Here is a 13,562-nt window from a genome sequence, read left to right as displayed (position 1 = left end):
TAATCACGATAATTTGCATTCGATACACGGTAAACGAGCATCAAGCTGAAGCAGGTCTACATTAAACCGTGGCTCGTATAAAATAATACGCGTGGGTAAGCTTGCACCGTTTTAAACACCACGAAGCATAGAAGGATTCTGCTCCATTTCGCGCGTTGGACTTTCTCTTAGATTAATCGCATCAAGTAAAATATAATTCTCCGCGCCCCTGAGTGTCTCCCTACGACGTTACTTTAAGGAAGTACTCTCTTCGGAAACCACAGAGATCGGCTAACAATAAAAATTTGCAGAATGACAGCATTTTGAAAGAAATGTTCGATTTTTCCTATAAATTTAGCTGTGTTCGTTCTGTAAAATTAGTTTCTTGCAAGGTAGAAACTCGTCCGTGGTTCCAACCATAGCGACAACTATAATAAAGAAAATAAACCTTGGCTATTCCATTTTGGATGACTATAACAATCCCCACACCATCGTCCGTCGAAAAACAATTTTTTCGAAGAAGCTTGCGCCACCGCCTATAACTATGTATATGCGCGATGAGGAAGCTCAAACAAATGTTGAGTATTACTTCAAACATACCTTAATATGCAGGCAAAACGCCAGATAGTACCTAGACACTTACAGTTTTTGTTAAATAATTGAAAAGCGAGCAGTTACACTAGAGTGTACCTCCTCGATTCACGAGCATCTACATGAGATTGGATGAGACTTCGACCAAAGCGTCTCCAATCCTTCTGCCTGCATTGACGCTAAAATTCAGCGATCTGAAATACTTTTAAGGCTGATTCAGACACGTCGAGCAATTTAATCGAGGAGTAAATTAGTAGCTTTTCGTGTGTGAACACTAGAATTTAGTCAAGTAGTTCAGTAAAACAATGGTAAATTATTAAATTACTCGCCACTCGACTAAATTACTCGTCGTGTCTGTTCCAGCCTTTAACTTCAGCAATCTGTAAATGACACCTGTTGTTATCAACGCTTGGGTCTTTCAGAGCGCCAAAATTGGGGGCGTCGAAAATTTAACCCGCGGATGGTTCGTGACTCGATGTCCTCCGCGTTACGCAACCCTTGTGCATCGTAAATGGATATTACGGTTCGCAGCACGGTAATCGTGCACGCGGAATCTCGTAATTAACGCGAAGAACGCACCGACCGGGGGCCAGAGCGCGTGTTCCACGCGCGTCCCATCGGCTGCCATAATTTTCCAATGGCGCCGTGACGCTCTCACGGTCCTCCCCGAGCTTCTCGTTCCTCTGACACACATCGCGAACAATTAAAAACCGTTTGCAAGGCACCGCGTCCCAGGCGAACAGCCACGTCGAAGTGATGCACCCGGGTCTGAAAAGGATCGCCAGTTCCGTTCCTCGCGCACGAGACCCGAGAGGATTAATTACCATTTCGACTGGAGTATGGAACAGAGAGGCGTTTATGAATGCGGCCGATGTAACCAACGCCCACGAGGAATCGTAATGTACCTGCGAGCGGGGGTTCGTTGAAATTTGTCGGCCGTTACGAAAACAGTTATCCAACTCTCCACTTCCTCGGCGTAATATAGGAGACGTTTTGGGAGAGCGCTGAGCCGGTTGAGAATATGAATTTTAACGGGCTTGATTCCACATTCTTGGAAGATGGTGCTTTGGGACACGCGTTTCGCAACGAAAGTCTAAAGGGATACTCGTTTCGAAGCTCAGGGAGCTCTTAATTGCATTGATGAGGCAATTATATATCTGGGAGCATAGACAGTCTTTGCATGAATAAAATTTCAAACCACCAGGCCAATTCTCACAGAGAAACTGAAGAAAGATCCGACTCAACGTTGCAGAAGTCTCCTCAATCGCAACCGGAGAATCCACAAATCTAAAATAGGTACATTCCACCTGAATAGGGGAAGGTGGGGTAAAACGGAACGCTTAACTTTGGAGGGTGATAACTTAAAATCGGGAGGAGGAAAAGACACGAGACTTCAACAGGAGTCTTCAGTGGACCTTAGACTATAAGAAAATCAAAGTCATTGTTAAGAAAAATCTTTGGGAACGACGGAAAATGAAATTTACCGGAGGCATTGAAATCTTCGCCTCGCTGAAATGGTGGGGTAAGACGGAACACCCACTCGAAGACCGTGTAAACGTACAAAATCTTTATTTTTATGATTTAAAATGTATTGATTTATGTTAAAATCTATAAATATATGTTTTAGGCATAACTATTGCAAATAAAATAAAACAAAAATATATATTATACATATAAGAGAAAATATTTTATTAGATAACATGAAAATTACGGAAAATAATCAAATATCAATATAACATCGTAAAAGAAGGATAGATTAATACGGTTTGTTTATTATTTTATGAACAAAAATCACATACCAATGTATCATCTTCCTTTTCAGCACTAGTGCAGGGCTCATGGGCCCACCTTTTACATGCAGTCATTTTGTAAACATTTAATATTTACACTTCAGCGCGAGGTAAAGAAGTTTTTATATACGTCAAAATGTAGCGTAAGGACTATAGAATCCAACGATGTACTTGCCGTTATTAATTTTCCAAATCCAAGTTCCGAAAACTGGTCGAAAGTCCAACGCAATATTGAAACGTCGATACCGAAAATTTTTCCAACTCTCTTAATAGAAAAATAACGCGTGCAGGGGTCTATGGTCTATCACAAAATGCTATGAGGACCCTTTGGTTCCATGTCACGCGATACCAACTCATATCAGAACCGCTCTTATCAGAAACATTGGTGTTCCGTTTTACCCACCCGTTCCGTTTTACCCCACTTTCCCCTACTCAAAGACCCTCAACCGACCAAAGGAACAACGCCCAAGGAAAACCCTCCACGAGAACCACCCCAAGGATGCAAAGTTCCACCCCAGCAGAGCAGCCTTAATAAAGCACCCCCAGTAGTCGCCTGTAGCATCGACCACCGAGCAGACAGGCGTGCCCACGTGTAACCTAGCCACGCACGTGAGGTCAAAAGCGGTCCGTGAGTCCGTGAGCAAGACCGGAAGCGTGCCCGCGGCTGGCGATTGGTCATGCGTGGCCGGACGGTAGGTTCAACAGCATCGGGCACCGTCGCAGGTGAGACCTGGACGAGACGAGGAGGAAAGACGCCGAGGAGGATCGGCAATTGGGATGCACGGGCTTGGGCCACGGCAACGGGTGTCGCTAATGGCAAAGCGTCGTTACACAATGGCCGACGTATCAAACCATATTAAACAATAGGTTCGAACGGCGCGTAGGGGGACCGGAAGCAGAGGAGGAACCGTACGGGGGAGCCGAACAACGGGCCCCCTCATTGTTGAGATGCTTCGTGTCGCGGATAGTCAGTCAGCCGGTGTATTCTGCCTCTCCTGTTGCCGTTACAGCGTGCTTTTTCTGACGCGAAACCAAGGATATCGACGTGCATCGAGTTCGCTTCTGTTTCGAACGTGACCGGGGAATCTTTCAGCACCCTGTTCCTCAGAGAAGAAGCAGGGCAAGGGGAAGAATAGAAGAAGGGACGCGTGAAAGGGTCAGCTCTGAATTCCCGATCGTCGTCGTTCTCAGTGACACTGATAAACGGTGATCGTTGAGAGGAACCTCGTCGCATCGAAGATCGTGTGCCCCAGTTTGTGAGCCTTCTCTGATCTCAGTGCTCGTGGCCTGCATGAAAGGGCGCCGCTAGGAAGCACAAGGGCTCTTGCTACCTTCATGAAATCGGCCGAGGCGAAGCGGCTGATCAAAATTTTCCTGCTCAGGACTATCCTCTGTCGCAGGAAGCGTGAGAAACGGTAAGGGAGCTCTAGATCATTGGAAGATCGTTAAGCCGCTGGGAGCTTTTCGACCGCGCCGCTCTAATCGGCCACGAACGCGCCCGTACTTTCCAACGATCGCGAGGAGATCGAGGTTAACGGTTTTACGCGATAGCACCGGCCGGCCGTGCCAATCGGGACCGCACGCTGAGCTTTAAACCCTGATTCGTAATTTCAACGGTTCACCGAGCCGAGACTGTTAATTGCGGCTCTGCCGAGGCATTCGACTCGGTGGCTCGTTGCTTGGTTATTTCTGAATTACAAAGCGACTTTGTTGGCCTTTTCGATTGGGAACGCGACTCGGAGGGGTGTTGCGGCGAAAGCTTCACGAAGATGCTGTGTTTTTCTGTTGCTAATTGCAAAAAATTTAACGATTCTGATCGAAGGCCTTTCGGAATCTCGTGATCCATGATAAGGGGACCTGCAGCGAAGTAACAGGGCAGAGGCAAGGTGTATTACTTTATCAGAGGCTTACTTTAGAGGGAGACGTGGGAGTTGAGGGTTAATTGGGGATTACTGAGGTGGAAGCATGGAAATGGGGTTCAAGCAAACGTTGGGGAGACACGAAACCCAGAGTATAATACACTAGATTCAGCTGCCTTATTCTAAATTGGTATACCAGCGAGCAACATGTCTGATTGTACGAAGGTTGCTCGAAGAACTCATAGATCTTTAGTTTAAAGAGCACTCTATTATGCTTTGGATCCTGCGATACTTTATTCACCTTCTTTTATCGTAGACCATCGTGTCTACTTCAGCACAACCCGTTTCCAACCAGCTTCCTCCAATTTATATTTGGACTCCGCCATTCATCGAGCACTAGGTATTTTCGTCATCGAAAAAAGTGGGAGCCATTTGAAGGACTCAATGAGCAATTAATACGTGGAAGGCTGGCCGAAGTCCAGGAACGAGAGGGTCAATAAATTACGGATAATCGCGCGATTAATGGCATCTTAATTTCGCGAGTTTAACGCCTACGCGAAGACGCGACGTGAATTACGAGCACGTGCGTGTGCTCTCCACTTTCACGTTCAAACATTTGTCACTCCAACCCCTTTGTAATCAGCTTCGATCTGGCGTCGATCGCTTTTCGTTGCTTTCGAGTGATCCTTCGATTTTAGAGGCCTCGCGCTCGAGCAGTGTGTTTATTACGCAACGGGGGGAGCTGTAAGAGAGATAGCAGAAATTACAGGACCGTTATGTAACTGGATTACAGCAGACACGTGGACTTATGAAACGTTGACAGTAGTTCTTTACAGGGAAACAGGGGAATCTGCGAGACACAACGAATTATTTATTTATTTTTATTACAACCATCTTCCTGTTGCACACAACAGGCGTGGGAAATTTCTAAATTACTATTTACGAGTCAAATATAATTTTGCTTAGGAACTTTGAACTTTTACCTCGAATAATTTACATATTTATGGAAGACAGAAGGAGCTCGTTTTAGAAGATCGCAAAATCGACTTACGTCATCGGCTGATAGGGTGTTAATAACGCTGGTAAATTAAAGCCTGTATATGAACGAGAAGAACACGCGGAGATGAGGTCGGGCTGGATGCTCAGCGGGCGGAATTCGCGGCAACGCTAATGGAAAGGCGGAATCGCGAAACCGCGCGGAAACGAAACGCGGAGACGGATCAATTTCCGGCGCGAACGGGAACGAGCGAACGCGACACGTATTATTATTCACCTGGCCTGCTATCCGTTCTTAATTGCTCCGCTCCCACGGACAGAGGCATGCAATCGGCCAAGTTACGTCGCATTATTTTCGAAACCGAGCGGGAAGTCGCGCGCGTTAATTGCATTCGCGTCGTCTGGTTTTCGAAGCAAGCCGCGCTGGGAAGGTCTTCTGCGCGGAATAATTTTGTTAGATTAACTCGTTACGGAACGCCAGAGCGCGAAATGAATGTAACTATTGCTGGAAGACGAAGGGATTTGGTCGTTTCCAAGAAACTAAACTACCGGTCCCTGCTTTAGAAACGTTTCACGAATATTTTCGCGTTTAACCGGTGCAAATCCTTTTAAAGGGTTTGACAGATTAATGAATGCCTTGAAGTAAGGTAACTGACGTCTGTTTAAAGTACAAATTTTAAGAGGAATAGAAGACGGAATGACTACGAACGAGGTGCATTCGTAGTGGGAGCTTTAGATGAGAATAAACCCGGGAATCCACCGGGAAGCTAAGCTATGCTATGCGATGCTGTGCTTTACTTTAAAAAAATCAGCTCGAATACATTCTTATGGGACCGTTTCCACCAAAAGTTAAGCTAAAACATAGCATCGCGTAGCATAGCTGTGCTTAGCTTCTCGGCGGATACCCGGCTTAAAGTTGGTTAAGAAGGATATCAATGAAGCGCAAGTTAATTATGAATTGTAAACTGAAGTAAGTAAAGCTGGTACGATGATCGGGGACAGCTGAGCGCGAATTGTTAACAAACAGCTTGCATCACGCGTCGATATTTCCTTGGATTGTAATCGCGGTTTCACAACATGAGCGAGGAGGCATGTTCCACGCGGTCCGTCCGTGTAATCTTCCTACCGTCCGCGATTACCGTGGGCATCAAAAGCACCGTCGGCGACATTAATCGTAGGTTGGAGAGTGAAATCTGCAGAGAGTGACGCAAAAACGATCCTCTTATCCGAACGCCTAAACGTTCGGGAATAATGGATTAAGAGCCGCGAGCAAATATTTGATGAAACCATCGTGACAGTGGAAGCTCAACACTCTGTTCACGCTAGACGGTTGGTTCAACGTGTGATCGTGGTCTGATTAAGTTATAGCGAGCGGTATTCCAACCATTCATGGCTTGATTACGTTCCTGTGAATCGAACGGAACTGGAGCGCAGTCTGTCCAGATCACGATTAACTTATGGACAATTTGAGGCGGGGTGAAGGCTCTCCTTGGGGTAATATAGTATCCCCGAGTCTGCACGATGGTGCAACTGACGCGGTTCCTCTTATTGCGCGTAAGAAGGCAAAGGTGCTGGACGAAAATACTCCGCGAGTGCAATAAAACAGATCCACCTCGAAACGAAGACACTTTCTCCTTAAAATTCGGAGCAAACGGAGACGAAAGCGACCGAAGTAACAGTGCGCTCTGGTGAAAGGTTGATGGACCACGTAACAATCGCCAGGCGCTTTCGAAGTTACGTCACGGCTCGCGTCCTTTTCGATTTCGACCTAGAACGGGGGAACCGATCGGCGTCGATTTCGTCAATCGACTCGGAGGGACCGGCCACGTTCGATTCGTCTCCCGTTTTCCGTGGCGCGGCATTCGCAAAACGGCGCGCTCGAAATCCAGTGAAAGTTCCCATTAATTGGCAGCCAGGGGTGCTCAGCCGGGTCCCGGAGAAATGATCGTGGCTGCGGCCTGGGCAGAAATCTCCTACCATCGAGAGGCTCTCGTGTGCATAACACCGAGTTTCCCCGGCCAACCAGTCCACTGTCACTTTCAAACCGGCAGTCCGACACAAAGGAACGAGCAACCGGCACCGCGACCACGGTGTCCACGAAAATGCTCCTCGAGTGACGGAGCTAGAGGAATCTTGCGCGAACCAGTGAGCTTCGGTGACAAGTGGGGTGCACTTCCAAGTGGATCAATTGATAGGACTGGGAGAGTCGAGTCCGCGGACAGTGTTTGGTCCTTCGAAGAAGTTGGTGCATCGTTCTTCGTGACAGGCGATCCATGGAAGAACAGGGGACATTTGGTTTGTGACTTCGAAGAGCAAGGATTCACGCCGACCACGTTGTGCCGAGGTTTGGGAAACTTGGTGGGACATTCTTGAGGTGGTTAGCGAGGAATATCGTTGAGGAAGGTGTATTTGTTGGAGGTTTCAATCTTGAAAGGACTCTGCAACGCAATTTGGAAATTTCAAAGTTGCACTTTTTATAGAATCAAGTAATTAAGGGATTCCGTGGTTGGACCTTGGTCCAGTGATTGGAGCCTTCGCAATTAACATCAGCGTTCAATTGCCAGAGAGAAAGAGGACGGCTCGAGCGCTGGGCGTGGGTGGAAGAAAAGGGGGACGCGCGCGAGGACACTGCGCGACTGCTTTTGAAAGTGATGCGCAAAAAGATCATTGAAAATAACTGGGATACGGCGGGACGAAGTTGAATTCATTGCGGAGTGGAGAAGCCACCTTCGGGCAGAGAAGCTTCGATAAACTACAGAGACTCTGAAGGATCGGTACACCGTGGAGCAACTTACGTAACGCTTCTGTAACGCGATCCCGTAACATTTCCATGCGTGCGAAAGGAAAGGAACAGAGGGGACGTGTGATTAAAATTGTTGCGAGAAGGCTCTGAAAAAGTGCCAGAAAAAACAAGGTGACTTCTCTGAGGAAATCTACCTGAGACATCGTGGAGTGGACGATCGTAACTATTCCAAAAGCAACCGGGTTACGACACGCGAGACAACAAAGTTGAATAACATCAGTCCTCCACTCCGCTTCCGAAACGATATCCCGATTGAGTAATTCACTTGCGCACGCATCACTTTCTTCGCTTCCTGCACTTCCTCCAGACCTACAGAGCCGATCTCCAGGAACTGAACCAAAATCAGGGCACTCGTCAAGTCGAGCGCTTCCACCGAGCGGGAGCATCTCTCTGATCGACAAGGACCTCCAGTTCGTGAAGCTGCAGGTCGAAAGGTGTAATTGCACGTAAATAGGGAAACCCGTCGCGAGTTCCCCAGGTAATTAACGACGATCCCAGCGATGGACAGCGTGTTTCTCCACGGAAGATCGTGATTCTTTTTTCCATCCGTGACGACAACGTTGCTGGAGCGAAGAAGCTCGTGAGAGGAAGACCCAGGTGAATGAAGCGGACATCCGAGGGATCGAAAGTGAAAATCGGCCAGCATGTTGGCGTGCGTTTCGAGCATCCTCTCCACGTTGTTGCTGGAGGGCGAGAAGGTGGTGACCGGCCAGGAGAAGTATAATATGGCCACCTTTATGGTGCTGTTCCTGCTCATCACCATCGAGGTGGTGGTGGTGAAGGTGGTCACCACCGACATGGAACGGGACGAGGACAGCCATTCCGGCTTGAGGGCTGCTGCGACCTTCTTCGATCGCGAAGACTGATCCTAGACTTTTCCATCACCGTCTTGTGCTGACAGTGACGCAGTGTCTCTTATTTCTTTAGTAAAATGTAACTCCTCGTTAGTGTTGACGACGATTTCCCGTCCAACTTGATCCAACTTGCATCGATTAGCTAGTCCCCTCGCTCCGAATTTGCATATTCAAATTAAATTGCTTGTCACTAGACGCGCGGTTCTTAATTACGCCGAATCAGTCTCGTCAGAGCTCTTTCCGACACACGATGGACGAAAGACAAGTGCGCGATACGGTTCGATTGCAGTGTAAACGGCGCGAATGGGGTAACTGATATTCAAAAATAGTCTTCCTCTGATCCTGTTATGCTTCTTGAATTAATGAAACGACGTAAGTACGTTCGACATTGCACCTTCCATTGGCTAAATCGAACTAGACCTCCGAGGCGTAAAAATATGTAGTCACTGAGCTTATCCTAGAAAACGCTATTAGCATTCGTTTCTTTGCGACGCTCGATACACTTTTTCTGCAGTCCAAGGCGCGATCAGGCGACGTCGCTGCGAATGACAACAGCTCAGGCTGTCGTTAGCGATGTAATTTATCCAATACACGTGTGCATAATTAATGACCGAGTTGCGCGGGGCCTGTGCCAGAGACACAATGAACAAACGTCGGCGTGCCAGGAATGGCACAGTGGCGGAAATAAGGGGACTCGTTGGCGTTTGTGCGAGTAAATTCATGGAATAAACGGTGGCTCTCATTATCTGAAACGCGCTTCTCCGTTCATTTTGTAATCCCGCCCCTCCACTCTGTCACACAGAGATTCTGAATTATTACCGAAACAGCCACTCGGGAACGGGGATATTCATGAGCCGTTCAAGGAGCTTCACCTTTACGATCGAACCTCCGATTTGCATCATCCCTAGTTTTCACAGGAATAAAAACGTCTTTTGAACAGTCTATTGCGCAATGCAGGCGCCGCCGAGGAAAGTTACGCGGACTTGATACAAGAAAGCATTTCGAAAGTATATTTATTTAAACCCGTTATTACGTAACGACACGTTACGCGCGCTCTGTTACACGCACCGAAGTTACCGAGCGTGTAGCGTTCAGCTTCTCCGCGCCGTAGAGCGATGTCTATTAATCGAGCCGGGATGTGGATGTAATTAATCCGTTGGATACTGATCGCGTATCTGGATATTTAATATCCACAATGTAGTCGTTCGTGAAACGATTGTAAATAGTTATAAGCACACCTGTGGATCATTGTACAATCATTGTATAATAAACTCTGCTTCTTTCGGCACACGATCGTGTTTCAGTGTTTTTCGTACCATTCCATGATCGCTTCTCCTAAGATCGTAGAGGTAATATAATTACTCACTTTGCCTGTTGCATAAGTTTGTGTCATCGATCTCTACAGGTTACAAAATTGTGTAAACGCTGTCGTTCACTTATGCGGTCACTTTCATCTCAAATTCCTTTTTCAAAACTTCACGAGAAGAGTCTATTAAGAGGAGTGATTAGTCGTGACCAGTGAGTAACAAATGGCAGCAATAAGTTGCACACTCACCTACATAGGTGGTAAAGAAAAAGAGTAGAACATAATGAGCCAAAGTAGCAAATTGACTAGTGATTACCAGATTAAAACACAGATACCCCATGTTCACTCCATTTTCCTTATATTGCAGGAAGCCCGGGGACCCGAAACAGGGCGGGAAGCAGATTCCCGTGGACGAAAATCGTTGCGCCTGCTGTTTGAAACCGTTTTTCCTGAGTCGCGGGGTACGATGCAACGATTGCGGAGCGAGATCCTGTAGGAAAGGCTGTTCGCGTTGGGACACGACAGATAACGCCTGGCATTGTCTCTTCTGCCGTCAGCAAAGGTTCCCACAACGATATGTTAATCGATTTCGCAATTTCAACCGTTCCTTAATCGCCTAAAAGTTCCCTCACTTAAGAGGGTATTCCACTGTGAACGGTCGAAAAGTCAGTGCTACTTTTAAAGATTTTTTTCTCAGTAAATACAACATATAATGAAATAAATCTTTTTGGTTTTTATTAAGCTACTCTTATATTATATTATATTTTTTTTTTAAATATTTTCAATTTGTTTTACTTGTTTTTTACAAAGCGTCAATATGGCACCTAAACAAAATCGGTATGTTCGTGGTGCAGGTGATTTCACAGCTTAGGCTTATTTGAAACAAAAAATTCGAAAAGATTCTTAATCTGTACGAGTGTCGCTATCGTCCGTAGCTCAATTAATACTTTTTGTCGAAAAATAACCAACAGTTTTCACGGGGAACATTCGAGAAGAGACCATTTTGGGGAACTCTCCTTTCAACCCGGCGCCATTTTGTTAATTCTCAACAAAAATTGTTAATTGAGCTACGGGCGATAGCGACACTCATACAGATTAAGAATCTTTTCGAATTTTTTGTTTCAGATAAGCCTGAGCCGGGAAATCACCTGCACCACGAACATACCGTTTTTGTTTAGCTGCTATATTGACGCTTTGTAAAAAACAAATAAAACAAATTAAAAATATTCTTTTCAATTTTTTTGATATAATATAAGAGTAGCTTAATAAATATCAGAAAGATTTATTTCATTATATGTTGTATTTACTGAGAAAAAAAATCATTAAAAATAGCTTGATATTTCGACCGTTCACAGCGGAATACCCCCTTAATTTTATTAAACGTCTACGCGAACTCCCCTCACCATAACACTCGATTATCGTCGCAAAAGACTCCTTCTTATAATGGAAACTGTTTTTACAGGTACTGGTTAAATAAGACCAGGCTCGCGACATCCACTGGCTTAATTGACGAGAAAGATCTCCATCGCCACTTCAATACGGCCAAATCACGAGTCTACGTCGCAGGTTTGAAATCCTTTTCGAATTTAATGGTTTAATAAATTCCTCAGACGAATTCATTCGAAAAGCAAGGAAACTGAACGTATACTGCGGTTGACATCAATTACGCGTGCTTCCTCCGACACTTTCTCCATCGATGGGAGTACTACGCCTCTCTACGATCATTTCCGGAAACGGGTCTGATTGATAATGTACAGGGTATTCGTAAGAACGAGGAACATTTCTTCCGACCGGGTTCTACGCATCAAAATAACGTACCATGCTCGTTTAGTTCTTGTATCCTAAGAAACTACCAGACAGCGCCTGCAGAAGAGCAACCGTCCTTTACATTCGTGCACGTCGATCGGCCTAGCATTCGCGTTCTAGCGTTCCGCCGAAGTGGCTTGAACCCTTACACATAGAGACTCTCTATCGCGACATTGAGTCAGAGTAATTTCCTCGGGTTTGACGTCACGAGCACCGACCTCACGGCCATCGCGAAAGGACACATGAAATATTCAAGGCGACGTAACACACCGCGATAAATCGAAAGTGGGGTAGGCGAATCCAGGGAAAGATGGGGAAAAAGCGCGGCGTCGGGCGGGCGAGAACGTGCGTAGCGTGGATGAAATCAATTCGACGATCCCTTATAAATAATGCAGCTTTCAAGGCGACGCAGGGTGGAGCATTCCTGCGGGCTCCTCTCTAATGCAGTTCTAAAGAAACGGCTGCGAAAGCTTTGTCCACGAGCGGAGAGACACGGGGACGGTGTTTGTCGGTGACCGATGGTCAATTGTTCGCCCCTTCGAGGGAATTGATTTGCAGGTAGGAGTACGTGGGCGCGGTGAACGATCGGCGAATCGATTCGCGGTGCGAATACAGAGGGAAGGGAATTAATTGCATCGAGGGACACTCTGCGTGCAACGACCGCGAGAAACGCGCTGGAGCCTCCGCGATTCGGAGGCAGGATCAAACTGGGCTGCCTCGCTTCGAAGGAGTATAAAAGAAATTCCTGCTTACACCTTGCAGTTGGGCTTGCACAGAACTCAGCCACCGAGTTACTAAATTAATACGCGACTTACAACGCCCTGCTTTAGGTCTACAGCTCCTCTTAGATCTATTGTCCGACTTATCTCCAACTAACGGTGTGCCCCAGGTAAACGTTTTTATCGCCAGCGCTGGCAATCTAACAGATAATAGGCGTAGCTCTGGAAAGCTGAGTTAGACGAAGCAGAAAAACCAGATCCGACGCAGGAGCCTCTGAATGATTCGTGAAACGTTTTAAACGGGGCATAAGCGGTTCCTGGGAGCCGGGGGATCCGCGACGGTGTCTGGAGAAAAAGGGAAGTAAAATTGGCCCGGATGGCGGGCTGAGAAAGTCGCCAGTGAAATGTTAATTGGCGGTGATTCCATTTTGAGCCGTGCCTCGGTGGCCATTGTGCCATCCGGAGCGGGAGGACGTTCGTCCTTGTTCCGCGGCAGAAAAGTCGCGTAACGGAAGAGCAACAATGAGAACGGGTCGAAAATTGTCTCACGCTGGATTCCCCGCAATGCTCATTGTTCGCTGGGCAAGCCTACGATCTTTCCCCCCGTGAATCGTATCGGAGCGTTTGATCAGGAACGAGTGCATCTAAACAGATCGCCAAGATACCGCGCTCCCGTGGAAACTAGCTTTTCTTAGCGCGGTCGAAAAATCCGCGAGCCCCGGCAGGATCTACGATCCCCCTTTGCCCGTTATAAACGGTCGCCTTCGGTGAACTCGTAATGCAGGTCGCTCGTGCCAAAACGAAAAGAAAAAATAAGGAACGAGCTGCGAAGGAACTTGACTCGCCACGAGACTCGATG

The 13,562-nt window shown here is 46.8% G+C and overlaps 1 protein-coding gene across 6 annotated transcripts in view; it reads left to right on the top strand.

Annotated features, from left to right (window-relative positions):
- Window positions 1-13,562, top strand: part of LOC143368149 (uncharacterized) — a 41,288-nt gene that overhangs the window by 4,153 nt on the left and 23,573 nt on the right. For 5 of the 6 annotated variants that reach the window (XM_076810544.1, XM_076810541.1, XM_076810539.1 and 2 more), the window contains exons 2-3: window positions 10,546-10,740; window positions 11,641-11,744. In XM_076810544.1, coding sequence (XP_076666659.1) covers window positions 10,546-10,740; window positions 11,641-11,744 — 299 coding nt within the window. Of the gene's footprint in view, window positions 1-3,680; window positions 3,776-10,545; window positions 10,741-11,640; window positions 11,745-13,562 lie in introns of those variants that run through there. The other variant, XM_076810540.1, reaches the window with a different exon arrangement.

Source organism: Andrena cerasifolii, chromosome 4, assembly GCF_050908995.1.
Source record: "Andrena cerasifolii isolate SP2316 chromosome 4, iyAndCera1_principal, whole genome shotgun sequence".
Taxonomy (NCBI): domain Eukaryota; kingdom Metazoa; phylum Arthropoda; class Insecta; order Hymenoptera; family Andrenidae; genus Andrena; species Andrena cerasifolii.
This window is presented reverse-complemented; position numbering and strand designations above follow the sequence as displayed.